At 47.1% G+C, this 26,761-nt stretch overlaps 1 protein-coding gene across 2 annotated transcripts in view; it reads left to right on the top strand.

The window, feature by feature from the left end:
- The window catches only part of ARHGAP19 (Rho GTPase activating protein 19), a 98,355-nt gene that overhangs the window by 6,944 nt on the left and 64,650 nt on the right, over positions 1-26,761 (top strand). For both annotated transcript variants that reach the window (XM_030202873.1, XM_030202874.1), the window contains exon 2: positions 22,146-22,411. In XM_030202873.1, coding sequence (XP_030058733.1) covers positions 22,146-22,411 — 266 coding nt within the window. The remainder of the gene's footprint in view (positions 1-22,145; positions 22,412-26,761) is intronic.

The raw sequence follows: 26,761 nt of genomic DNA, 5'->3' as shown, positions 1-26,761 counted from the left end.
CGTCCTTTTGCATTTCTTGCAGATGTTGTTTTCAGTGAACAGATGGTACAGGAGGAGGACCGCAGGGACTTATTGGGCAGCTTGTGTCTCCCATTTCATGACAGAGGCAGGAGTCGATTCTTGGGATCATGGCCTCCTTACTGCTTTGATATCCAACAAGTGGAGGAGTGGCCTAGTGGTTAGGGTGGTGGACTTTGGTCCTGGGGAACTGAGGAACTGAGTTTGATTCCCACTTCAGGCACAGGCGGCTCCTTTTGACTCTGGGCAAGTTACTTAACCCTCCATTGCCCCATGTAAGCCGCATTGAGCCTGCCATGAGTGGGAAAGCGCGGGGTACAAATGTAACAAATACTGAAACTGAGGCTGCTGCACAGTATCCTTTATGGCAGAGCTCTAGCGTTATCTCCACCTGCTGGTAGAGGGACATAACCCACTCTCTGGATCTGTTGGGGACTGAAAATTATCAGGTAAGGGCTAATTCCATATCATCAAGCTGATCAATCCATAGACTGGTGGGTTGTGTCCATCTACCAGCAGGTGGAGATAGAGAGCAAACTTTTGCCTCCCTATATGTGGTCATGTGCTGCCGGAAACTCCCCAGTATGTTCTCTATCTCAGCAGGTGGTGGTCACACACAGCAGCAGCTCTGGCTAGGCCTCCAAGCCTAATTTTTAGGTTTTGTTGAGTGCCTGGGGTTGAGGGCTCTTTTGAGCAAGTGCAAACCTGGTGGTGCCAGGTCCCTCCTTTTCTCCCCCCTCCCGCTGGCTCCGTTAAAAAAAAAAAAAAAATTTTGAACGTCCTTAAAGGCGTTTATTTCGACGTTTATTTAAGCGTCTATTGCAGCTACTCACTGGGACACCAGGTCGTTACAACTCGGAGCGGACAGCAGGTAATTTTTACCTTTTTATAGCGGGCAGGGGGTTCCCCGATTCTTCTCCTCGTGGCATATGGCGTCGGAGGGCGAGGGCGCAAAGGGTCGCTCCCCGGGTAGCTTGAGCGCTTCTAGAGGGGATGCGGGGGTCTTAAAGCCTGATTCGCCCTTGTTGGGTGACAGTTTCGTGACCGATGAATGTCCCGGTCCTTCCTCCGGCGTGGCGGTTTTTCCCGCCATAAACGCCCATCCCCCGCTCCTCGCCTCCGCCATCTTGGCCGGCCACGCGGCTCGGACGGCTTCTTCTTGGGCCGCCCTTGAGGTTGGAGACATTAATGCCATGAACGCCCTTAATTTGGGCGACGGCACAGAAGCGGCTAAAGTTAAGAGCCGTTCTTCCCGCGCGGCTCCTTCGCGGAGTTTCGCGCCGGACGCCATTTTGGATGCGCAGCATGTCTCTCCCCCGCTATTGCGAGCGCCGGTTGAGGGTGCGTCTAGGGCTGTTGCCCAGGCTGCGGAAGTGCACAGTCTGGGGGGTTTCTCCCCCGAGTTTGTTTTGCTGCTGCATCAGGCCTTCCTCATGCACAACGCTGCCCCTGCTCCCTCGTCTGGTAAAGAGGTTGAGGTTCCCAGAGGTAAACGCCCTCGGGTTGATTCCCAGGCCTTGGAGGAATTTGTCTCCTCCGATGTAGATGAGGGCAGCGTGTCTGAGGTCTCCCAACGGTCCTTTGCGGATTCCTTGGAGGAGACGGATCCCCGCTCGGATGGAGCGGATGACCCCTCTGCAGCGCGGCTTTTTAGCCCAGAGGATTTGCCCAGCCTGTTGTTACAGGCCATGGACACTTTGAAGATTTCCTCTCCGGAGGACGTCTCTCCCTCAGCCCCTGTTGGCTCTGCCATTATGCTGGGGACGAAGCGCCCGCCTAGAACCTTCCACGTGCATGATGCCATGCACACCTTAATTTCGGCTCAATGGGATGTCCCAGAAGCGAGCCTTAAAGTGGCTAGGGCTATGTCCCGCCTCTATCCTTTGGCTGTGAGTGAACGTGAGGCCTATCTGTGGCCTACCGTGGATTCTTTAATCACTGCGGTGACTAAGAAAACGGCGTTGCCGGTGGAAGGTGGCACGGCCCTAAAGGACGCCCAAGACAGAAGATTGGAGGCGGCCTTAAGGTCGTCCTTTGAGGCGGCTGCTTTAAGTTTGCAGGCCTCAGTTTGCGGCTCCTATGTGGCCAGGGCATGCCTGACTATGGTGCAGCGGGCTTCCCCCTCGGATCATTCCTTGAGGGCTGATTGGCCGGCCCTGGAATCGGGCTTAGCCTATTTGGCAGACTTGCTGTATGATGTCTTGAGGGCCTCAGCGAAAGGCATGGCTCAGACAATCTCTGCGCGGCGGTGGCTTTGGCTGAAACATTGGTCTGCGGACCACGCCTCTAAATCCCGCCTGGCTAGGTTGCCTTTTAAAGGCAAGCTGCTCTTTGGGGTCGAGCTGGACAAAATCGTGACCGATCTCGGCACGTCTAAGGGTAAGAAATTACCAGAGGTCAGGGCTCGGGCTAGTACTCGTCCCGGTACCTCCAGAGGACGGTTGCAGGAAGTCCGTCGGTACCGCCCGGGCAAGTCGGGTTCCTCTGCCCCCTCTTCCTTCAAGAGGAATTTCTCCCCCAAGCAGCATTCCTTTCGCAGAGACCGCCATCCCGGAGGTGCTCCCTCCGGGCCTCCCCCAGGGTCTCGTACCCAATGACGGGGTCTTGGTCCACGCCCCAGTGCAGATTGGAGGACGGCTGTCCTCGTTTCTGGGCGAGTGGACCACAATAACTTCAGACGCGTGGGTGCTGGAAGTCATCAGAGACGGCTACAAACTAGAGTTCTGCCAACCCTTAAAAGACGGGTTTGTACTCTCTCCCTGCAAGTCTCCGGTCAAAGCTGTGGCAGTGCAGCAGACCTTGGACAATCTGATCCGCCTGGGCGCGGTCGTTCCGGTGCCAGAAAGTCAGCTTGGCAAGGGACGTTACTCCATTTACTTTGTGGTACCAAAGAAAGGAGGTTCTGTCCGGCCTATCCTCGACCTCAAAGGGGTCAATCGGGCCTTGAAAGTGCGGCACTTTCGCATGGAGACTCTCCGCTCTGTTATAGCGGCAGTGAAGGCAGGAGAGTTCCTGGCATCCTTGGACATCAAGGAAGCGTACCTGCATATTCCCATCTGGCCTCCTCATCAACGCTTTCTGCGTTTTGCAGTCCTGGGACGACACTTCCAGTTCAGAGCCCTCCCTTTCGGGTTGGCTACTGCTCCGCAGACCTTTTCCAAAGTAATGGTGGTCATCGCGGCCTTCCTACGAAAGGAAGGGGTACAAGTCCATCCTTATCTGGACGACTGGTTGATCCGAGCCCCCTCTTATGCAGAGTGCGGCAAAGCTGTGGACCGGGTAGTTGCTCTTTTGAGCTCCCTGGGATGGATCATCAACTGGGAGAAAAGCCAGCTGCGCCCGACTCAGTCCCTGGAGTACCTGGGAGTTCGATTCGACACCCAAGTGGGCAGAGTGTTCCTGCCAGACAATCGGATTGTCAAACTTCAGGCTCAGGTGGACCAGTTCCTAGTAGCCTCTCCCCTTCGGGCTTGGGACTATGTGCAGCTCTTGGCCTCTATGCCGGCCACGATGGAAGTTGTGCCCTGGGCCAGGGCTCATATGAGACCACTTCAACACTCTTTGCTGCAGCGCTGGACTCCGATGTCGGAGGATTATGCTGTGCGCCTTCCCTTGGACCCAGCAGTGCGCAAGGCGCTGAGCTGGTGGATGCAGACAGACAAGTTGTCTGCGGGAATGCCTCTGGTGACCCCAGAGTGGATTGTCGTCACGACGGACGCCTCGTTGTCGGGCTGGGGAGCCCACTGCTTGGGAAGGACAGCGCAGGGGCTCTGGTCTCCTGCAGAGGCAAAGTGGTCTATCAACCTCCTGGAACTCAGAGCCATTCGGTTGGCGCTTTTGGAGTTCATCCCGGTACTGGTGTTGAAGCCTGTACGGGTCCTGTCGGACAATGCCACGGCTGTGGCCTATGTCAACCGCCAGGGAGGTACCAAGAGCGCCCCTCTAGCCAAGGAGGCTATGAATCTTTGCCAGTGGGCGGAAGCGAACCTGGAGCAGCTGTCAGCGGCCCACATTGCCGGAGTCATGAATGTCAAGGCGGACTTTCTCAGTCGCCATACCTTGGAGCCCGGAGAGTGGCAGCTATCTGCTCAGGCGTTCTTGGACATCACGAAGCGCTGGGGCCAGCCGAGCCTAGATCTGATGGCGTCATCGGCCAATTGCCAAGTGCCGCGCTTTTTCAGCAGAGGACGGGACCCTCGATCCCTGGGAGTAGATGCTCTTCTCCAACAGTGGCCGACACAAGAGCTTCTCTATGTGTTCCCGCCCTGGCCCATGTTGGGCAGGGTGCTAGACCGGGTGGCAAAGCATCCCGGCAGGGTAATCCTGGTGGGTCCGGATTGGCCCAGGCGTCCCTGGTATGCGGACTTGATCAGGCTCTCAGTCGACGATCCTCTGCGGCTGCCAGTGGAGCAGGGCCTGTTACATCAGGGTCCCGTGGTGATGGAGGATCCCTCCCCCTTTGGTCTTACGGCCTGGCTATTGAGCGGCAGCGTCTGAGGAAGAAGGGCTTCTCAGACAAGGTCATCGCCACTATGCTGAGAGCGAGGAAGCGCTCTACTTCTACTGCTTACGCCAGGGTTTGGCGTATCTTTGCAGCATGGTGTGAAGCAGGCTCACTTTCTCCCTTCACTGCTCCAATTTCTTCAGTGTTGGCGTTCCTGCAAGAAGGTCTGGAGAAAGGCCTGTCGCTCAGTTCCCTTAAAGTCCAGGTAGCGGCTCTGGCTTGCTTCAGGGGCCGCCTGAAGGGTGCTTCCCTGGCTTCGCAGCCAGATGTGGTGCGCTTTCTCAAGGGAGTTAATCACCTGCGCCCTCCTCTGCACTCAGTGGTGCCTGCGTGGAATCTCAACCTGGTACTAAGAGCATTGCAGAAGCCGCCTTTTGAACCCTTGTCGAGGGCATCTCTGAAAGACCTGACGTTGAAAGCAGTCTTTTTGGTGGCTATCACTTCAGCCAGAAGAGTTTCCGAGCTCCAGGCGCTCTCATGTCGAGAGCCTTTTCTGCAGTTCACTGAGGCAGGAGTGACTATTCGCACAGTGCCTTCCTTCCTGCCCAAGATTGTTTCTCGCTTCCATGTGAATCAGCAGCTCTGTCTCCCTTCCTTTCGTAGGGAGGACTACCCAGAGGAGTACTCTGCTCTTAAATATCTGGATGTGAGACGAGTCATTATCAGATACTTGGAAGTGACCAATGATTTCCGGAAATCGGATCATCTGTTTGTCCTGTTTGCAGGTCCTCGTAAGGGTCTGCAGGCTGCTAAGCCTACAGTGGCAAGATGGGTCAAGGAAGCCATTGCAGCGGCTTATGTGGCCGCGGGGAAGGTGCCGCCTATCCAGCTGAAGGCTCACTCCACGAGAGCTCAGGCGGCCTCGATGGCAGAGGCCGGATCCGTCTCCTTGGAAGAGATATGCAAGGCGGCAACTTGGGCTTCGGCTCATACATTCTCCAAGCATTACCGTTTGACTGTGGCTGCACGGGCGGAGGCCCGGTTTGGAGCTTCAGTGTTGAGGTCAGGGATTTCAATGTCCCGCCCTGGGTGAGTACTGCTTCGGTACATCCCACCAGTCTATGGATTGATCAGCTTGATGATATGGAAGGTAAAATTATGTATAATCATACCTGATAATTTTCTTTCCATTAATCATAGCTGATCAATCCATAGCCCCTCCCAGATATCTGTACTGTTTTTATTCTGGTTGCATTTCAGGTTCAAGTTTAGTCTTCAGTTACTTCAGAAAGACTTCGTGTTCAAGTTTTTTCACTTGGATTCTTCAAGAGTTAAGACGAGTTTGTGTTACAGTGAGCTGCTGCATTCCTCTCCCCTCCGTTTTACGGGGCTGGATTGAGACTTAAAATTCTGCCGGCACTCCCTCCCGCTTCGTGCGGCTGTAGGACAGCTTTGTACCCCTCCCGCTTCGGCGGTGTTAGGGTCAGTCAGCTCCTCCCGCGGTTGCGGTTGCAGGATAAGCCAGATCCCCCCGCATCGGCGGGTGTGGTGTCCCTCCCCCGCTCCGCGGGGATGAGCTGGACGGATTCCCCTCCCCCACTTGTGTGGGGATGAGCTGGGTTAATTCCCCTCCCCCGTTTCGGCGGTGGTGAGCTGGGCAGAGTGTCCCTTCATGGGTGTAATTCTCTAAGTGCTGAGTCCTGCGGATGGAGCTTTGATATCGACATACTGAGGAGTTTCCGGCAGCACATGACCACATATAGGGAGGCAAAAGTTTGCTCTCTATCTCCACCTGCTGGTAGATGGACACAACCCACCAGTCTATGGATTGATCAGCTATGATTAATGGAAAGAAAATTATCAGGTATGATTATACATAATTTTACCTTTTACCTTAATTGTAGTGCAGTCTTGCTGAGATTTGCTTTTTTTTTTTTTTTTTTTTAAATCATTTATTTATAATGTTTTCATTTTACAAGGATCACTTGCAAAACAGTAAAACAGAGATGATTGTACATTAAAACAATATTAGAAGAAAACAATCTCAACAAGATAAATGGATTTTATACAATCTTTCTCTTTCTTAGACCACAAAATAAATAGGGAGAGTGAAACAAGACAAGGAGATCAATTTAAACAACAGCAAACAAAGAAAACGTGGTATTAACCCGATTATCCCCAGTTATTATTTATCTAAATCATTATTCCACATTGATCATCTGGTTGGTTTCTTCAAGACCATAACGGTGCATAGTCCATCAATTTCATTGGAAACATACTTATTGTCCAATATTAGTGAAAGTAATACACCTGATTTCATTTTTTTTCCCTTTTAAAACCAGAAATTGTTTAACAATACAAACCCTTGAATCTCCAATCCAATTCCCGCTGATTAAAGTAATCCCAGTTTCACAGGCTTCACTCCTTTTGAATTAATATATTAAGAGGAATCATTTCAGAGGAAAAAAAACATTAGGAGTCATACCCGGAATCTGGGAAAACAACAATCTCGATATTAATCATCTGTAACAATATTAATTTTGTTCAAATTTTTCTGGTCTTTTATCATTTTCAAATCTTAACCGTTTCCTACTTCAGTAGAACTTCATTTGCTGTATATTCTCAAAGGATTCGATTAGATTATCCATGTGGCTCATTAACAAGACTATATCTGAAGCAAAGTCATTCTGTACCACCGTCAGGTCCTGGAGCACCCTCCAGATGACATTCAATGCAACCTCCACGGGAGCCAAAAACTCCAAGCTGATAACTCTTAAGGGTTTAGGAGTAGCACCGCCGACACGGGTTCAGCTGCAAACGACTTCCGTTTCAGCATACACTCCTGACTCACTCCTCCACTCCTTTGGGCATGGTGGTTAAATGATTTTTGAGCGATGAAGTGGTTTCCAGGTCCAAGAGCATCGATGCTCCTTCGTCGGCACTAATCAAAGGACTCATCAACCCAGTCATCTATGGGCAGCTCGTCACACAGCGGTCCCACACTTGCTGCACAGGGGACAAAACGCTGGTCATCGGCGGCTGACCACCCATTGTCCCCTTCCTCTGTTAAGGCAACTGCGATGCAGAGAGGAAATTTCAAGTGAACAAAAACTGAACTTCAGAGGACAGCTGGGCCGTTGAGTGTACGAGCTTCAGGTCACCATCTTTCCCCTCTCCCTAATTTGGGACACTCTTTGTCTGGTTTCTCCTCAGAGGCCTGTCTGATATGGGTAACCCTTCAGCATAGCCCTCTGAGTCATTGAAACACGGAAGCCCCTCCGCCACTTACAAGGTGGTGTCCCTTCGGAGGGGCTGAGATTTGCTTTTATACAACAGGGTCAGCATGTGAAGGCATTTGGCAAGACTTGAGGAGAAATCTTTAATCTCTTCCCCTCAGAGATGCAGAGCAAGCCACTTGCTGCTGCTGTTGAATCTTTTTTTTTTTTCCATTCTTTTTTCCACTGTTTTGTTATCTCCACCCTCCCAACCTCTTTCTGAAAGATGTTGAGTCTTGCAGGCAAGCAGAGGTTTCAGTTTGCATAAAACTGTGATTACTTACTGCATGCTAAGATCCTTGCTTGTGATTCCTTCATTTAGCAGAGCCATGTAACAGTGCAAGGCTGTCTGTGCTCCTTATAGGGAATACTTTCTGTCACAGAAAGAGTTAAACAGAATATTACTTTTCCTCCTCCATCAAATGTTTTCAGGTTGATGAGTCAATGGAACAAAATGGAAAACAGAATTCATTATTTCATACTCTTTTCAAAAACTCTTTTGTACACCAGAAGACATCTAATTAAGCTGACATTCTTTTTTTTTCTTCCTTTTCTTAAGCAGTGTGACATGAACCAGTGTGTGCTAAGCCTGGGGGAACCTTTTTCTATTATATGAGCTTTGTAGCATTAGTTCGTGATTGCTGTATCTAAAATCATAATTAATACATTAGAAACTTCAGTTTTACCTGGTTATACTGTGCACTGAAATCACTTACTGAGCTTTTATTTGAAACCCTACATATTTTGAATGCTAATTGTATTGTTTGTTTTATGTCTGTTCTATGCATGTGGTGGTTCCACGTATGCACTGTTTTAGTATTTTGATATGTTACCCTGTGAGACGAAGAAAAGTTGAGTCTGTCTTTGGTGCCCTCTTCCGCTGTCCTGGGGTCTACCAGTTGCCATTTTCTCCAGAGTTTGTTCTGTGACTTTACTGGCTTACTTACTGAAGTATATTTTGCTAGCTCAGGATTCCCTCCCTTCCCGCCCAGCCCTTGATACTTGATCCCGTGGCTAAGAGGCAGCAGGTGGAGGCGTATTGTAACCAGGTACCTCTAGGTGCAGCCAAGGATAGAACAATCTCCTCCAGCCACAGGCTCCTGGTACAGTCAAGGAATAAATGTCCACCTGCCACTTCAGTCTTAAAGACTTTATTCCATGCAGGTTTCTAGTAGACCTGATACACAGTTCCAACAGCAGCATTCACCTTAAATCTTAAGCACATATAAGCCACCTGAAAGTGTGTGGCAAATAGTCCCCTTTAAGCAGTAGGCTCAGCACGGATCAGGATTCAATACAGGCTCACAGTCAGCTCCAGTCTGGGCTCTTTATCCAGTGCACAATAAGCAGTAGTTCAATTCCCAAATAGAAGCATTTCATTCAATTCATCATCACAGTTAAATCACAAAGCAGCAGTTTGTACCTTCTACTCTCTTTACCTTCAGGAGAGTTCAATACTTTAGGGACTCCTCATACCCAAGGGATTTCACCCTGCATCAGCTTCACTGGTAAATTCAATACTTTAGGGACCTCCCTTACCCAAGGACTTTCAGCCTGCAAATACTTTTGGGACTTCCTCACACCCAAGGGATTTCAGCCTGCTTCAGTACTTTAGGGACCTCTCTTATCCAAGGGTTTTCAGCCTACAACTGCTTCGCTCTTCTGGGACTCCTTCCCACCTGCCTATTCAATCCCTGGCTTCTGCTCTCACAACAAATCATTCTCCTTCCGTTAGCTTCTCCCACACCCATACCAGCTGAGTTAAGCATTAGACTAATGATGAGCTCCTGAACACAGGGTTTCCTAACTCTCTCTCCCTCTAGTGGCAGCCCATCTACACGTCCTGCCAGCTTACACCCATGTCTTCCCCCATTGCAGCTAGGAGTCCCGTCTGGGTTTCTCATCTCACCCCCTGGCTCCTTGCCTGGAATGCCTTCTGGGACTTGTATTTCAAACTGACACTGCCTTAACCCAACTATCCTGGATGTGACTTTATCACAGTATATGGTTGTGGACCCCGGTTTTCCCCTTTTCCCTCTCAAATCGGAGAGCAGATTATCTGGAACTGCTTCTCTCTCTTACACTGGAAACCTTGGAAGAGGGGAAGATTCCTCAGACGGAGGCAGATGATCCCTTGGCAGTTTGGATATTCTGCAAAGAGGAACTGCCTTTTCTTTATTACCAAGGCTCTGGAGGTGCACAATTTCTCCTTTCCTTAACGCCTGCAGCAGATGAATCCAGAGACGTGGGTTGTGACCATCTACCAGCAAGTGGAGATAGAGAGCGCTGAACTACAGTATCTTATAGAATGGAATGCTCCTTGGTCAGTCAGTATTCTCCATCAGACTGATGGATGGTCTCTTACAAGCTCCTGGTCTCATCTGATGATGGCTCCTGTTCTGGGTCTCTCGGTTTAGTAGAGCTTTGGGGTGTGTGGCCGAGCGGTGCCACCTTTAGGGGGTACACCTGATCACCCCAGGTCCCTCTGCAGCCCTTCCTCCATTCTCCTTTCTCACTGCAAATAAATACATTTGGGGCATAATTCTTTAAAGTCCATAGCCTTGGCTGCAGGAGAGATACTGGTTTGGGCCAGTATAAAGGGCTTAGTGATTGAGAGGATGTGAGTGTGCTTCCAGCAGCACTGAGTTCGACAGGCAGGACTCCTGATGACTGTGTCCCCTGGTGTGTTTATCTATACATTTTCTTTCACCTTTGGGTCAGTTGCGGTTTTATCTTTGTTTTCTTTACAATGGTTGCCGAGGTTGAGTGGAGGAGTAGCCTAATGGTTAGTTCAGTGGGCTTTGATCCTGGCGACCTGGGTTCAATTCCCACTGCAACTCCTTGTGACCTTGGGCAAGTCACTTAACCCTCCATTGCCCCATCTACAAAAACTTAGATTCTGAGCCCTCTAGGGACCTCAGAAAGGTAATGCAACTTCCAAAACTATGCTAGCTCACTGGATCAAGGAGGTTGTCGTGTCCGCATATTTACTAGCTGGTAAACCACTTCCGGCTGGATTCCGGGCACCTTCCACCCTAGCTGTGATGACTTCCTGGGCAAAAGCCCGTCTGTTCTCCCTGGAGGAAATATGTAGAGCAGCAACATGGTCTTCCTTGCATATCTTCTCGAGACACTACCATTAGGATGTCTCTGCTCTGTTGGATGTGTCTTTTGGAGTATCGGTGCTATCCGCTGGAGCTTCAGGTTCCCACCGTATTTCAGGACTGGTTTGCTACATCCCACAAGTCTCTGGATTTATCTGCTGCTGATGCTAAGGAATGAAAGATTATTTGTTACCTGATAATTTTCTTTCCTTTAGTTGCACCCTGTTTTTCCGGTGTTTCCTATTGGTTAGTTCTCTCTATTGGAACTTGGTGCTGCATTTTTATATTTTAGATGGACTGCTGTAATCGGTTTTCGTGTTTGCAGATCTTGGTTTAGCACTTTTCCCTGTGGGGAAGGAGAAATGTTATAATTTTGTTTTCTTCTGCTTTTTTTATGAGAAATACTAACTGACCAAAGAGCATTCCATCCTATAAAATACTGCAGTTCAGGGCTCTCTATCTCTACCTGCTGGTAAATGGTCACAACCCACAAGTCTCTGGATTCATCTGCTGTGACTAAAGGACAGAAAATGATCAGACAATAAGTCATTTTTTAATTTGCCATCATTCACAGAGTAAATAAATAGAACAACAGATTATATTTTTTTTTACAAAGTAATCTAGAAGTTTTAGGTAAATAGGCAATGACATATTAATTGGTATTTATTACGAGCAAGTGCATGGAACCCACTTTACACATAAGACTGAGTAAATATAATTATGTTGTGAGCAAGGCATTACTTATTATGACTCACCAGGGGAAAGTCTCTGCATCCTAGTTGATTTTCTGGCTTGGGCAGAAGATACAAAACCTAATTTTTGTAACTGTAGTTTTTATTGAAGTTTTGAAATACAACAGAAGGTTAACAATAACCGTACCCACAACCCAGAACTTGGTGGTTCATAAACATATGATATCATGTAATGAATTGTACTATACAGCAGTGGAGTCATCAACTTGCCACCAAAGCCAATAACCACGACATCAACAACAAGGCCCCCCCTCCCCACGTGAGGTAGATTGGTGGGTTTCCTGCAGCCATTGAGTATATAAGACTAAACAGGTACTGCTGCTCCTTCTACTTGGATCTGTGTGATGATTAATCAGGCATCTTATTGTGCCCCTGTCTGATGAATATATCAGCACGTAACATCCTTCCATAACTGTGTGTGTGTCCCCTTCCCCCTTAACTCCAGTGTAATCTTATGATACCTCCGAATTTTCCAGATAGCTTGCAGCCATGCATTCTAGGTGGGGCCTCTCCTCCTCTCCCATGATCTGGCAATTGTCAGCTTGGCTGCCAGAATCAACAGGTGTGCAATGCCAAATATTGCCTCACCCCCTGGGGACCAATGCCCTGCAGTTTCCTAAAGGTAAGCTGCTCTATCATTAGCCCAATGGTACCCCATTCACTTCTTTACATTAGTCCACACCACCTGCCAAAATTTCTGTACCACTGGACAATCCCACTAAAGATGTTCAAAAGTCTCCTTAACTCCACACGTCTCCAACACAGACTGGACACATTATGATCAGCCTTTCCTCTTTGGACCGGGGTTTAATATGCCCTGTGTAGGATCTGGAATTGAAGTTGATTATATTGGGTGATGCAAGTGCATTTGTTTGCATAGATATAAGCTCTCCCACAATCATCTGCACTTAACGATGTACCTAGCCAGTTCTCCCACCTCTGTTTACCCCTGGCATAAGAAAGTAGCAACTGTGTCAACTCTTTGTAAAGACGAGAGATAAGTTTTCCTCGAGAGCCTGATCTATACAATACCACTTCTACTTTAATTGGCTCCCGGTGTAAATTTGTCTTAGCATCTGGACCCAGCAGAAAATTCCTGCCCTTAAAGTATTGATAGAATAGAATTCTCTTACCTGTAATGTCCTGCAATTGTCCCTGTGCTAATAATGAGCTCTGAGCAAATAAATCCTTACAGTGTAAGAACCCCACGTCTCCCAGATGAGAACTCGATTACCAAGGCTGGTAATTCTTGAGAAGGCATAACGGATAGGTAATCCCATTCATGTTACATTGCCTGTGCACCCCCACCCACACGTCTTGAAGAGGGGCAAGAAAGACATGTGAGCTTACTATTGAGTCTCGCCTACTCCTGCCCTCTCCACCCATTCTCCCCAACTCAAATATGGAGTAAAAGGGTGTTAGTGGGATTTCTCCAAAGGGACCCATCTGACCATCAAATCTTCAACATAATGTTCCCTAAGGGCCTTAAGCACAGCTGCTTGATAGTATGATTTCAGATTTGGTACACCCATCCCAACTTCTTTCTGAGGAAGTTGTAGAACTTTCCAGCCCAATCTGTGCCATCCGGATCCCCAAATTGTCTCCACGGTCTATCCCATATTTTATATTGTTTACTAGGAATTGCAATAGGCAAATGCTCAAACAGGAAAAGAAACAGGCAATTTATCAATGTTGATTTTAAACCCAGACACTTCACTAAATCGGGTCAATTCAGTCAGTAACTGTGGCAAGGATTGCTGGGGGTTTGCCATAAAAATTAAGGTGTCATCCACATACAGCAATCCGAACCATAATGAGAGCAGTAGAAGGTTGCTGCCTAATATGAGCCGCAAAGGGCTTAATGGCTATAGGAAACAGCAGTGGGACATCGGGAACCCCTGTCTAGTACCCTTCTCAAGCAGGAATTCTTCCGACCGAATCTTGACCAGTATAGCGCTTCTAGGTGCCGCATACAAGCATCTAGGAAAATCAGGAAACTCCTCTAAACTTCTTTTTCAAATTTTTGAGAAGTTTAACCAATACAGACCCTGCACTTACGGTTTCTAAATCTCCTCAACCTAATGCATAAAATTTAGCAGTATATTTTCAAGATAAAGTAAATAAAATCAGACAGTCTTTAACAAAGGTTAATCTTAGCCAATTGGTAAACTCAAATCCAACTCGTAGGAGTTGATGTCTTACATCAAATAAATGACATAGCTGTAGACGAGCACTGGAAAAATCTTTGAAAGTGTAACCTCCGTCTCTGTTCATAAATTTCAAAGAAGAATTGTATATTAGACGTACGTCCATCTTAATTATTAAATGAAGTTGCAGTACAAGTTCTTCAGTGACTGACAGATTTTATTAATGGGCTTCTGGTAGGTCATTATCCAAAATCACTATCTGAAACTATTTTAACTCCTTTTCTGCAATCTTCTGGTGGGGACTTGACTCAAGTTGAAAATTATCATCCTGTAGCAAGTATTCCCAGGAAGGCTAAACTCTTACAGTTTTTAGTGAATTGAACAATTTCAAAAATTTGTGGAGGCCGTTAACATATTTCATAAAACGCAACATTGTACAGAAACACTGCTTCTTGTCCTGACTATTGTCCTCACTACAAAAATAAGACATACAATTGTTACAATTTGACATAGCAGCATTTGATGCTCTTGATCATTCAATTTTTCTTAAATGAGTGTGGTATTTCTGGAAGAGTGCTTGGATGGTTTACAGTGTTAAGGGGAGGGATGGAAGATTTTCTAGTTGAAACACTGGTTGTGGGATTCTGCAGGGCTCTCCTCTCTCTCCCTCTCTGTTTAATGTTATATTTGAGTTCCCTGGGTGACTGTTTTCTGGATGATATTTTTATATTATGCAGATGATATATTTCTTTTGGGTACTGTTCTGCAGAGTTTTAATAATAATTTAAATTCTATCAAATATTACATTTCTTCAATAAATAATTGAGCTACGAACCATCTCTTAAAGTTGAATAAACGGAAAGCAAAAATACTTTGGTTTGAAGACACAGTTAAACTCCCAAATACAACAGTCACTTCCTTGTCATCAAGCAGATGAAGCCATTACGTATGGGTTGTGTCCATCAACCAGCAGGGGGAGATAGAGAGCACTCAACTTTTCACAGTGCCTCATGGCCAGCTAGCTCCACTGCCTCTTCAGTATTCTCTATCTCCCCAAGCAGGGTGGCTGTAGCTTCTTCGAGCTCCATAAAAAATCTGCCTGGGGGTGGCTCCTGGCTTGCCAGTTGTTAGCCGGGGTGTTAGAGGCTATAGCAGCTTCACTTTGAAGGCACATAGGTCAGCACTTTCCCTGCCTTACCCATGCCCCCGTGGATGTGAACATATTAGCTTGCTTTTCCCTGTCCTTTCCCACTCAGTGGATGCAGGCACATTGGTTCGCCTTTCCCACTTATCTGAGCCTCCGGAATGTTTTTATTTACCTCTTTTGCCTCTGCTTTCCTCACAGCGTTAACAAAATAAATAAATAAAGTCGTGTTGCGCTTTAGCGTAGCGATCTTGGAAAAGAGGTTTTTTTTCTTGAGATTCTTCTGCAGGACCAGAGCTGTGATACTCGGTCTAGTGAGGTAAGAGTGTTTTCTGACTCCTCCGGGGTGGGCCCGCGATCAGGACGTTTTTGGTGCGAACCGCCATTTTTTTATTTTTACCGCCGTTTTCGGCGATGGCTACGGAGACTGTAAAGTGCTGTTCTAAATGTGGCAAGCGCAAATCAGCAGCGGAGCTCTGTAATTCGTGCTGTACAGACGGTAGAGCCGGCCAAAGCATGGCGAGCGGCTATCTTTTGCGCTCTGAGCTGGCAGCGGACGCCATTTTGGAGCTTGATGATCCGTCTGCGGTGAGGATTTTCCACCACGAGGAGCTGCCAGCGCTTATTTCAGATGCCTTACAAGCCCTCTCGATTTGAAGAACCTGGGAGTGGCACAGCCTCCTCTGTTAATCCAAGGATGGCTAGTACCAGAAAGCCTGATCGAGCCTTTCCTTTGCATGACTCCATCCAAGAGCTTATTTCGGCTTAATGGGCTGACCCCGAGGGACCTTTGAAGGTTGCCAGGGCTATGGGGCAATTATACCCTCTGAGTGAGGAACATTTGGCTCGCTTTGCAATGCCTAAAGTGGATGCCCTGGTCACGACTGTGACAAAGAGAACTACCCTCCCTGTTGAAGGAGGTGTTGCCCTGAAGGATATTCAAGACCGCAGGCTTGATTCAGTTCTGAAGCGGTCCTTCGATTTGGCAGGTCTCACTGTTCGGGCGTCTGCATGCAGTTGTTATGCTGCTAGAGCCTGCCTGGCTTGGTTACAGCAGGCAGTGGAACAGCCCGGTGATGGAGCGGAGACCTTATCTGAAGTGGCTCCGCGGATGGAGTCGACCTTGTCCTTTTTGGCTGACGCCCTTTATGATATGGTCAGAGCTTCGGCTAAACAAATGGCTGTAGCAGTGGCGGCTCGCCGCACTCTTTGGCTACGACATTGGGTGGCGGACATAGCCTCTAAGCAAAGGTTGGTGAAGTTGCCCTTTCAAGGTCTTCTCCTGTTTGGTGAGGAGCTGGAAAACATTGTTAAAGGCCTGGGGGATTCCAAACTTCAGCGCTTGCCCGAAGATAGGCCGAAGCCTTCCTCTAAGGGTCAGGCGGTCCGCTCCTCTTACAGACCTCGCTTCCGTGAAGCTAGAAGTTACCGCCCGGGGCGTGCTGCTGGGTTCACTTCGCGTGCCCGCTTTCAGCAGAGAAACTCCTTTTGCTCGGACAAACGTTCCGCAGCTGCCGGTTCAAGGCCTGGAGTTCAGGGGCGACCCTCTCAATGATGGTGCGCCGGCCCTCTCCTCATTTCCTGTCATTGGAGGAAGACTTTCCCTCTTTTTCGAGGAGTGGGCCAAAATCTCCGCAGATCAGTGGGTCTTGGACCTGATCAGAGACGGATACCGAATAGAATTCGATGCCCTGGTGAGAGACGTGTTTGTGGAGTCCCAATGCAGTTCTGCCGCCAAACAGGTGGCGGTGGAGAAGACTTTGCACAGTCTGTGCTAGATAGGGGCTGTGACCCCGGTGCCTCCCGCCGAACAAGATCTAGGCCGCTACTCCATTTACTTTGTAATGCCACGAAAAGGCGGGTCTTTTTGCTTGATCCTGGACTTAAAAGAGCTAAACAAGTCCTTAAGAGTGCGGCATTTTTACATGGAAACCATACGCTCCGTCATTGCGGCGGTACAGCCAGGAGAGTTTCTCACGTCGCTGGACCTGAAAGAAGCTTACTTGCACATACCAATTTGGCCCCTGCACCAGAAGTTTCTGTGGTTTGCGGTGATGGGAAAACATTTCCAGTTTCGGGCCTTGCCTTTTGGCTTCGCCACAGCTCCCCGAACCTTCTCCAAGGTTATGGTGGTGGTAGCTGCCTTTCTCAGGCGAGAGGGTATCCGGGTTCACCCGTACCTTGACGACTGGCTCATCAGAGCAGACTCAGAAAAAGAGAGTCATCTAGCTACAGCCAGGGTGGTTTCAGTCCTTCAATCTCTGGGCTGGGTCGTCAATATGGCCAAAAGTTACCTGAGCCCCTCGCAATCTCTAGAATATTTGGGGGCCAGGTTTGACACAGCCTCGGGCTATGTGTTTTTTCCCGAGCAAAGGCGGTACAAGCTTCAGAATCAAGTCCGTCTGCTCCTGAGGATGCCCCGCCCACAAGCTTGGGACATTGTCCAGCTGTTGGGATCGATGACGGCCACCTTGGAAGTGGTACCATGGGTAAGAGCGCACCTGAGACCTCTACAGTATTCTCTACTTCAACGATGGACTCCAGTATCTCAGGATTATCAGTGCAGACTTTCTTGGCTCCCTGCGGCCCGCCTCAGTATGGAGTGGTGGCTCTCGGACAGCGTGTTGCGGCGGGGAATGCTGCTGGCGCTTCCCGATTGGTTCATAGTGGTGACAGATGCCAGCCTGAAGGGCTGGGGCGCACATTGCCAGGGGAAGCATGCCCAGGGTCTGTGGACGCCTGACGAGTCGGAGTGGTCTATCAACCGCCTGGAGTTGAAAGCGGTGTTTCTGGCTCTTCTGGCCTTTCAAATGACCCTGGAAGGATTGGCTGTCCGAGTGATGTCGGGCAACACGACAGCAGTGGCCTACATAAATCGACAAGACGGCACTCAGTGCAGAGCTCTAGCCGCGCAGGCCGAACAAATTTGCCACTGGGCCGAGCTGCATCTACAGTCCCTGTCAGCAGCTCACATTGCAGGTCAGAGCAACGTGCAAACCGAATATCTAAGCAGGCATCAGATCGATCCAGCGGAGTGGGAACTAGCAGACGATGTATTCCTGCAGATATGTGCCAAATGGGGCAAGCCAGTGATGGATCTTATGGCGACCAGTTCCAATGCCAAAGTCCCGTGCTTCTTCAGCAGACGGAGGGATCCTCGCTCTGCCAGGTTAGATGCCTTGGCTCAACCCTGGCCCCTGGGCTTACTGTATGTCTTCCCTCCGTGGCCCTTGATAGGGTGAGTGCTCCTGCGGATTCGGCTGCATCCAGGAGAAGTGGTGCTCATCGCCCCGGATTGGCCCAGGATGCCTTGGTATGCGGACCTCCGACAGATGCTGTTGGAGACTCCCTTTCCGTTACCTCTGGTTCCGCACCTGTTGTCACAGGGTCCGGTGGCCATGGAGGATGCCTGCTGCTTTGGTCTTATAGCATGGCGATTGAGAGGGCGCAATTGAGAGATAAAGGCTACTCAAATAAGGTAATTTCCACTCTCCTGCTGGCCCGTAAGCGCTCCACTTCCGTGGCTTATGCCAGGATTTGGCGCCAGTTTGAAGTCTGGTGTGTTTCAAGAGCGCTTTCTCCGTTGCGGGCTCCTGTCTCGCCGATTCTGGACTTTTTGCAGGATGGTGTACACAAAGGCTTGGCCTATAATTCCCTGCGGGTGCAAGTAGCAGCATTGGCCTCCCTGTGTGGCAAGGTTGAAGGCGTGTCCTTAACTGCTCATCCAGATGTGGCACGGTTTCTTAGAGGGGTGCTTCGGCTCCGTCCTCCCGTGCAGGCACCTTGTCCAGCTTGGAACCTGGGGTTAGTATTGAAGGCCCTTCAGGGGGCTCCCTTTGAACCGCTTCGGCGTGCTTCAGAGAAAGATTTGACACTGAAGGCCGTCTTTTTAGTGGCCATTACCTTGGCGAGACGGGTGTCAGAGCTCCAGGCGCTGTCCTGTAGAGACCCTTTTCTGCAATTCTCAGAGTCAGGGGTCACGGTTCGGACTGTGCCTTCCTTCATGCCTAAGGTGGTTTCAGCGTTTCACCTAAACCAGCCTGTTTTTCTTCCCTCCTTTGTTGAGGAGGAGTTTCCAGATTCATTTGGGCAGTTGCACCTTTTGGATGTGCGCAGGACTCTGTTGCAGTATCTGCGAATTACAAATTCTTTCAGGACCTCTGATCATCGTTTTGTGCTGTTTGCGGGTCCTCGCAGAGGGTCTTCAGCGTCTAAAGCCACTATTGTCCGTTGGCTCAAAGAAGCTATCTTTTCAGCATATCTGCTGTCTGGCCGGGCTCCACCTGAAGCCTTTAAGGCACATTCCACAAGAGCGATTTCCTCTTCCTGGGCGGAAACTGGAGCACTCTCTCTCCATGAGATTTGCAGTGCTGCAACATGGGCTTTTAAGCTCTCTTTCGCCCGACATTACAGGCTGGATGTGGCTGCCAGGAGGGGTGTGCGTTTTGGAGCACAGGTGCTAGCGCGTGGTGTGGTTGGTTCCCACCCTATTTAGGGATTGCTTTGTTACATCCCATATGTAATAGCTTCATCTGCTTGATGACAAGGAAGGGAAAATTAGGTTCTTACCATGATAATTTTCTTTCCTTTAGTCATAGCAGATGAAGCCATGAGCCCTCCCTGTATGATTGTCTGTATTGCAGTGATTCTGATTTTAGGTGCTGTTCTTGTTTCCTGAAGTTATATTCCTTCCTTGGGGAGTCGGAAAACAGTCTTCAGGATTCTTGTTACAGTTATAGGAGGATGAGTTCATTCCCTCCAGTTCATGTTTTGGGAGGATGAGTTTATTCCCTCCAGGAGGATGCAAGTATTCCCTCCGTTTATACAAAGTGGAGGACGAGTTTATTCCCTCCAGGAGGATGAGTTCATTCTCCTCCTTTTTTAAGTTCATGCCCTTGTTAAGGGGCCATCTTTCGCTGTGAGGAAAGTTCATGTTATTCCCATTGCGGTTTGCCATACTGCTTTGGAAGCTTCAAATACTGACGAGGCAGTGGAGCTGGCTGGCCATGAGGCACTGTGAAAAGTTGAGTGCTCTCTATCTCCCCCTGCTGGTTGATGGACACAACCCATACGTAATGGCTTCATCTGCTGTGACTAAAGGAAAGAAAATTATCATGGTAAGAACCTAATTTTCCCTTCTAGCATCTGTCTGCTCCCCCCCCCCCTCCTTGAGGTCCCCATCTTTCTTTCTTTCTCTCTCTCTCTCTCTTTTCCTTTTTTTTTTCTCTCCTGGCACCTCTTCTTACTTCTCTGGCACATCTCTCTCCTCTCTCTAGCACCCCATTACCCTGCATCTCTTGCTCTTCTCTTCTGCCATGGTCCCCCCTCCCCCGCATCGCTGGCTGTATTTCTGTTTCTCTCGCAGCATCTGCCCTCAGCCTCACATCTCTGGCTCTTCTCCTTTCTCCCGCTGTCGCCCCATCCTTCGCCGAATCTCTCACTTTTCTCTTTCTGCTGCTGCTGCCACACCTCTCCCGTATCGCTCGCTCTTCATCTCTTTCTCCCGCCGTTGCCCCTCCTCCCTTTTTTCCTGCTGGCAGTTCAAACTCTTCTTACCTCTCCAGCAGCCCCCACTCCTCTGCAACTCCATCTCCCTGCTCCTTGCCAAAACAGTGAAAGCATACTGCTGTGTTGCCAGTGCTGAATATAACAGGAAGTTCCACCTCCTCTGACAGAACTTCCTGTTTCAGAGAGAGGCTTGGAGCCGGGTGACATGCAGCATGCTTTGAGTGCAGTGGCCGTGAGAAGCGGTGAGAAGGAGCTGCAGAGGAGAGGAGTGTGCCAGACAAGAAAAAAAGTGCAGGCAGAAAAATGCTGGATGTTTACAGTTGGGGAAGAGAGAGGCATTAACTCGTGTTTAAAATTTTAACATGAGTTAAACATGCATTAATCGCATTAATGTGTTAAATGTACAGCCCTACTTTTAGGATATCCTCACTGTAGTGTAGAACTGTCCACATAAATAACCGCATTACTTGTAGTTCAAAGTGTATCATCCGTTCGGATTACAATATTTAGTAATGAGTGGAGGAGTGGGGGCTACTGACAGTCTTCTGTGCTGCCATAGTATAATTTCATACAAGGTTTGGCCAGGCACCTCTTTTCAGAACATACAATGTGCCACTGTCTTTGGTAGCATGTCTGGAATTTGCATAGGCTGCTTCAGCATTAGGGTTTCTTTGTCCCTGGAACGGAGGAGTAAATCTCCTGCGCTCTCTGCCTTTTGAATGCCTCTCCATAAGCTTTCTGCACTTTTGTAAGATTTTTCTCCATATTTATGTAATATAGTGATTGAGAAATGTTATACATGTAGTAATTTGGGACTGAATATTATGCTATTTAGAGATCTGATCTGGATGAGAAAGTTTAATGTAGTAGCAATATGGTGTTTTCAACAATCAAGGGAGTATTTCTAGAATAGGTTTTATTAGATGAAACAGCTGAATGTAATGTTTTGACAATGCAGTAATATTGCCAGTGCAATTAATCTGCCACTTCATATGAGCACCAGTGTCATATTGTTTAAAATTGGGAAGTAACTAGCAATTTTATTGCTACTTGCTTCACATTCCTCCGAAGTAGCAGCTTTGAAGCAGAAGCCACGATACACTGTAACATTAACTTTTTGTTGTAAAATTCTTGCAATATGATGTCCCTTGTATCTTTTGTTAGTATCTTCATTTTATTAGAATTTACTGTAGTCTGCATCCAGTTCATCTTATGTTGAAGTAGGTTTGTTTTGTTGTTGTTAATTTTGTGTATTTGATTTGACTTTCCTGAACAGTCACTGCTCCTTAGTGTAATCTAATCTGGGTTTTTGAGTAATTGCCATGAATTCATATTATGTCTTGCTGGGGACATGTTCATGTTCAGTTTCTTTGAATGGTAAACGCAAAGTGCCAGTTCTGAATGTCATTTGTTGGACTTCAGTGATTCCACTAAATGTATTTCAGCTATGATTTTCAAATTATGGAAAAAATCTTTTCTGCCCGTTTGGAATTTGATGTTTTGAATTGTTCAAGTGTATAACGCTGCGTACGTCTAGTAGCGCTATAGAAATGATAAGTAGTTGTAGTAGTAGTTGAATTGTTTTGGGAGAACACTGGCTTTTGAAGGTTGTATTATATTGTGGGCGTTTTTTAAAGACATATTTTGTTCCCAAATTTCAAATTAGCTTCTATTTCTGTTTAATTTGGATAGAATTTACAGCCTAAAAAGGTTTTCTTTTTTGATATTAGCTTTTTTTTTTCCTCACTTGCAGTGATACACTCTGCAGCATCGTCATATGTAATGATGCTTCTCTTCGGAATGGGCCTATCATTTTCAATCCAGATTTCTTTGTGGAGAAACTGCGGCATGACAAGCCAGAAGTATTCACTGAGTTGGTAGTCAGTAACATCACAAGGCTAATTGACCTGCCTGGCACAGAATTTGCCCAGTTTATTGGAGAGGAGGACCCAAAGCTGCCTGGCAGTAATGGAACTGCTGCTGGATTCTTCCGCTCCCTGAATTTCCTGAAGCGCAAAGGTTTGTACTGAGCACTAAGAGACTGATATTCAGCCTGTAATGGTCAGTGATTTTTAAGCTGCTGACAACTGTAGGCATAATTAAACCTGAACATTCAATGCTGGGCTATTTGTAGTCCAACCTAATCCCAATGAGTTCAGGGCAGATAACAATAAAGAGAACAAATATTATTGTAATTACAATACAACATTCTTTACAATGTGATAAAATAAACAGTGAAGTTAAAATTACAATCTTCATGTAATCTCTTTCGTAAATGTTTGAAAATATTTTTGTTTTAAAAATATTTGGGAAGCCATTAATTAAATTAATCTGTAAAGGAAACTCATTCCAGATTTTACTGGCTTGAAAAGTAAAAACTTTCACACACTTGTGTAAATATAACAAATGATTTTTGGCAGAGAAAATTCATAGTTTGGACTAAAAAAGACCATGATGCCCTCCTTGATGCTAGATATGAAATATGTTGAAAGATATTCTGATCCCAAGCCATTCAGGATACTGTCCAAGGACCAGAATCGAATATTTGGGCCAGCCACTGACCCGGAAGTTATGCAGGCACCAGCTGATATTCAGTGCCAGCACCCGCATAGCTAAACAGGAAAAGACAAAAGTGCTTTTTAATGCGGCATGTCTGATTAGCTATTCAGGCACTGACACTGAATATGGCCGGTGCCTGCACAACTGCTGGTAGCTCCCTGACTCCGTACTCGGACCTCCCTGACACTAATTGCACAGTGTCCCTGCGATCAGAGTGGATATTCAGCAGCTCTTAACCACACAGTAGAATATCCAAAGATTGTCTGCTGAGTGGGATTTAAGCTGGCAGGAAAGGCTTTTGCCTGCTTAAACTCTGTTGAACATTCATCCCTGAATTTTTAGCATTGGCAATGGTGAGAAAATTGATCAGCCACTGTAACTTGCCATTCACATGATTTCCTTAGGTCATTAAATTGCATTATAGTCCTCTGCTAAGGCCATTTTGATTTTTCTTTCCTCTGCTGAAATGTTCTCGGTGCTGTTCAGTATTGTTTTATTGTTAGGATAAGGCTTCTCAGTTAGTTTGTTATGGAGCAGCATTGCCACTTTGTGGTCAAATGTCTGCAAATGTAGGAAACATTCTGTAGCATTCTTTCAAAAGAGAAATATTTCATGTTGGTTTCTTGTAATTTGTCAAAATTCCTCTGAAGTGAAAATAATCATCCGGTTGAACATTTGGCAATTGGCTCAGTTTTGTTTCCTGCTTATGAAAGATGCACTACACTGTACAGAGATGTTTTCTATGCATCCACAGACTACTGCACCAGTGTTGAGCAGTCCGGTTCTGAACAAACTAATTTTAAGGCGAAAACATAGTTTTCCATTATGTCCCAAGGATCAGTTCAGACTTGTGGGTTATGGCCATCTACCAGCAGGTGGTGATGGAGAGTAAGGCTACTGTGCATCTACTCTCAGCCAGTATTCTCTATATCCAGCAGGCTGATAGAGACTTAACCTGTTCTGCTCTCACTGTCTGGTGTCTTGCTCCTGGCTGGGCCAGTTCAGCTGGGGGTCGAGAGTTTCTACTGCTGAACAGCTGGGGAACAGACCTGGTGGTGCCAGGTCCCTCCCCGGCCACATTCTCCTGCCTCCTTTACTTAAAAAAAATATATAGTCAGCAGCGGCTCTTGCCTTACTGATAGTTTGTTGGGGGGGGGGGGGGGGGACATGTTTGGAGCGCTTCAGTTGCTCAGTACCAGGACCTGCAGGATCTGCATCTACAGCAGACCAGTGAGTGACTACCAGTGGGTTTTCCTGAGATAGGTGCTGAGGCAGTAAAACACAGTTTGCAGTGTGGGAGCTGCCAAATAACATTGGGAAAGTGCACAATGTGCTTGTGGGGGTGCGAGGGGCAGAATCTGGATTTCCAAAAGGCATTTGACAAAGTCCTCATGAAAGACGCTAGAGGAAACTGGAGAGTCATGAGATAGGAGGTAGTGTTCTATTATGGATTAAAAACTGGTTAAAAGATAGGAAACAGAGAGTAGGGTTAAATGGTCAGGGTTCTCAATGGAGAAGGTTAGATAGTGGGGTTCCCCGGGGTTCTGTGCTGGGACTGCTTCTTTTTAACATATTTATAAATGATCTAGAGATGGGAGTAACTAGTGAGATAATTACATTTTTTGATGACAAAGTTATTCAAAGTTGTTAAATCGCAAAAGGATTGTGAAAAATTACAAGAGGACCTTACTAGACTGGGTATCTAAATGGCAGATGATGTTTAATGTGAGCAAGTGCAAAGTGATGCATGTGGAAAAGAGCCGAACTATAGCTACGTAATGCAAGGCTCTACATTAGGAGTTACCGACCAGGAAAGGGATCTAGGTGTCATCGTTGATGATACTTTAAAACCCTCTGCTCAGTGTTCAGCGGTGGCTAAGAAAGCAAATAGAATGTTAGGTATTAGGAAAGGAATGGAAAACAAAAATGAGGACATTATAATGCCTATGTATCACTCCATGGTGCAACCGCATCTCGAATATTGTGTGCAATTCTGGTCACTGCATCTCAGAAAGATACAGTGGTAATACTTATGTTCTTATCTGGTGGCTGTGGTTTTCTTGCTGGGCCTAAGTGCGCTGACTGAGTGGCGGCCGCATGAGGAAGTCTTGGCGGGATCTACTCCCATGGGGCCTGACCGCTTATCAGCAGCCATTTTGGGGACTCCATCATGTCTCTCTGAGAGAAACAAAACTTGGCCATCTTGTACAACTTTTTGGGCTCTATTAAACAAAATAATTAAAAAATCTTCATGAGCGATTGCCATGAAGAAAATTTGGAACAAACTTGGTCCGAAAAATTTGTGGCTCGAAAAATTGTAAAGTTTGGCTTTTTATATCTCTGGAATTAAAGGTGTGATAAACATGAAACTTTGCACACAACAACTTATCAACACAAGGTTTTCGAATATAAAACTTCATTCTCCTAATATTTTCCATTAGTTTACAAATTGAGTGTAAAGTTGATGATTTTTGCAAAGACGCCAAAAATAGGGTATTTTTAGCCCACTTTTACAAAAAAAAAAGACCTTCTGGAAACTCTTTTTAATCATTTTCATTAGAAAGAGCATGTTTCAAACCCTTTTAAAAAGTAGGGTTGGTTTTTCATCGCTGACATATAAGGCCCTAGAAATAGGGACAAAGTTGAGGACATTGCTATCGCAGGCTGCTATCGCAACATCACATGCATTCTATTATTTTTCATCTTGTTTGTTTTATACAGACATTATTAGTACCTAAATTGCGTTGATCCTCCCTCCAGCAAATCATGTTTGTTGCAATTAAATATTAGCCAAGAATCCAATGTGCTATAGAATATATTTTCATACTGGCCACTGCAATGAGAGCAACTGTTTCCCAAATAGTTGCCTCCTGAATCGTCCCTTGCCATGAGACACACGCTGCCATTTTAGACATTCAGGCCTCTTATATTAAGTTGTGGGAGGCTGTTCAATCGGTTGTTCCTCACTTTGTGTTGAGATATATTCTTATTCTTCCTCTAGTGAGCAGACTCGACGCATCTTACCCTCCTGGTAGAATACCAGCACGAAGGGGTATTGCCATTTATAGCGAATTCCCTCCTCGCGCACCTGCTGAGTTAGGGGTCACAGTGCACTCTGCCTCTTGAGGGTGGTGGTCGAGAGATCTTGATATATCTCTATTGGATAACTGTCCCACTCGAGGGGTAGCCGGCTTCACTTAGGCCAACACTGCTTCTTTTATTTTGAATTCGGTAAAAGCACACTACAATGTCTTTAGGAACATTAAATCTTAAGTGGTTCTCAAGGCTGGGGTGGGTTCCCAACATTAAGTCTTAAGTGGGTCCCCAACGCCTGGTGCTCTCTTTAACTACTAATAGAAGACGGTTCTCAAGGTTGGGATGGTTCTGATAATATAGGGGCAACTATGCGTTGCACCACAGATTCACAATCCAAATAGTTCAGTATCTCAGGCAGTCCCCGAATCTGCAAGTTAGAATGGCAGCTCCTGTTTTCAAGAACTTCCACTTTTTCCAATAAATATCTGGTGTCCCTCTTGTGATCGATCATTTATTTTTCCATTGCGCTCATCGTTTCTGCGTGCTCTTCCAAGACTGCTTCCAGTTCAGCTACACGTTGTCCTAGCTCCACTAATTCACCGTGGAGATCAGCGCCCAACGCTGCTTACTCCTGATGGACAGCCTTGAGATCCATTTGATTTCTTAAAGCCAGGAACATATGGTCACCATGGAATCCTGGCTGCATGATGATGATATTGGCGTGAGATCTGTGAGCAGGGTCTCTCACATAGGCATCTGCTGCACCTCTGCCGC

The sequence above is a fragment of the Microcaecilia unicolor genome, chromosome 5 (assembly GCF_901765095.1).
Source record: "Microcaecilia unicolor chromosome 5, aMicUni1.1, whole genome shotgun sequence".
NCBI classification, from domain to species: domain Eukaryota; kingdom Metazoa; phylum Chordata; class Amphibia; order Gymnophiona; family Siphonopidae; genus Microcaecilia; species Microcaecilia unicolor.
The sequence above is the reverse complement of the archived record's forward strand: the minus strand, read 5'-3'. Positions and strand labels throughout refer to the sequence as shown.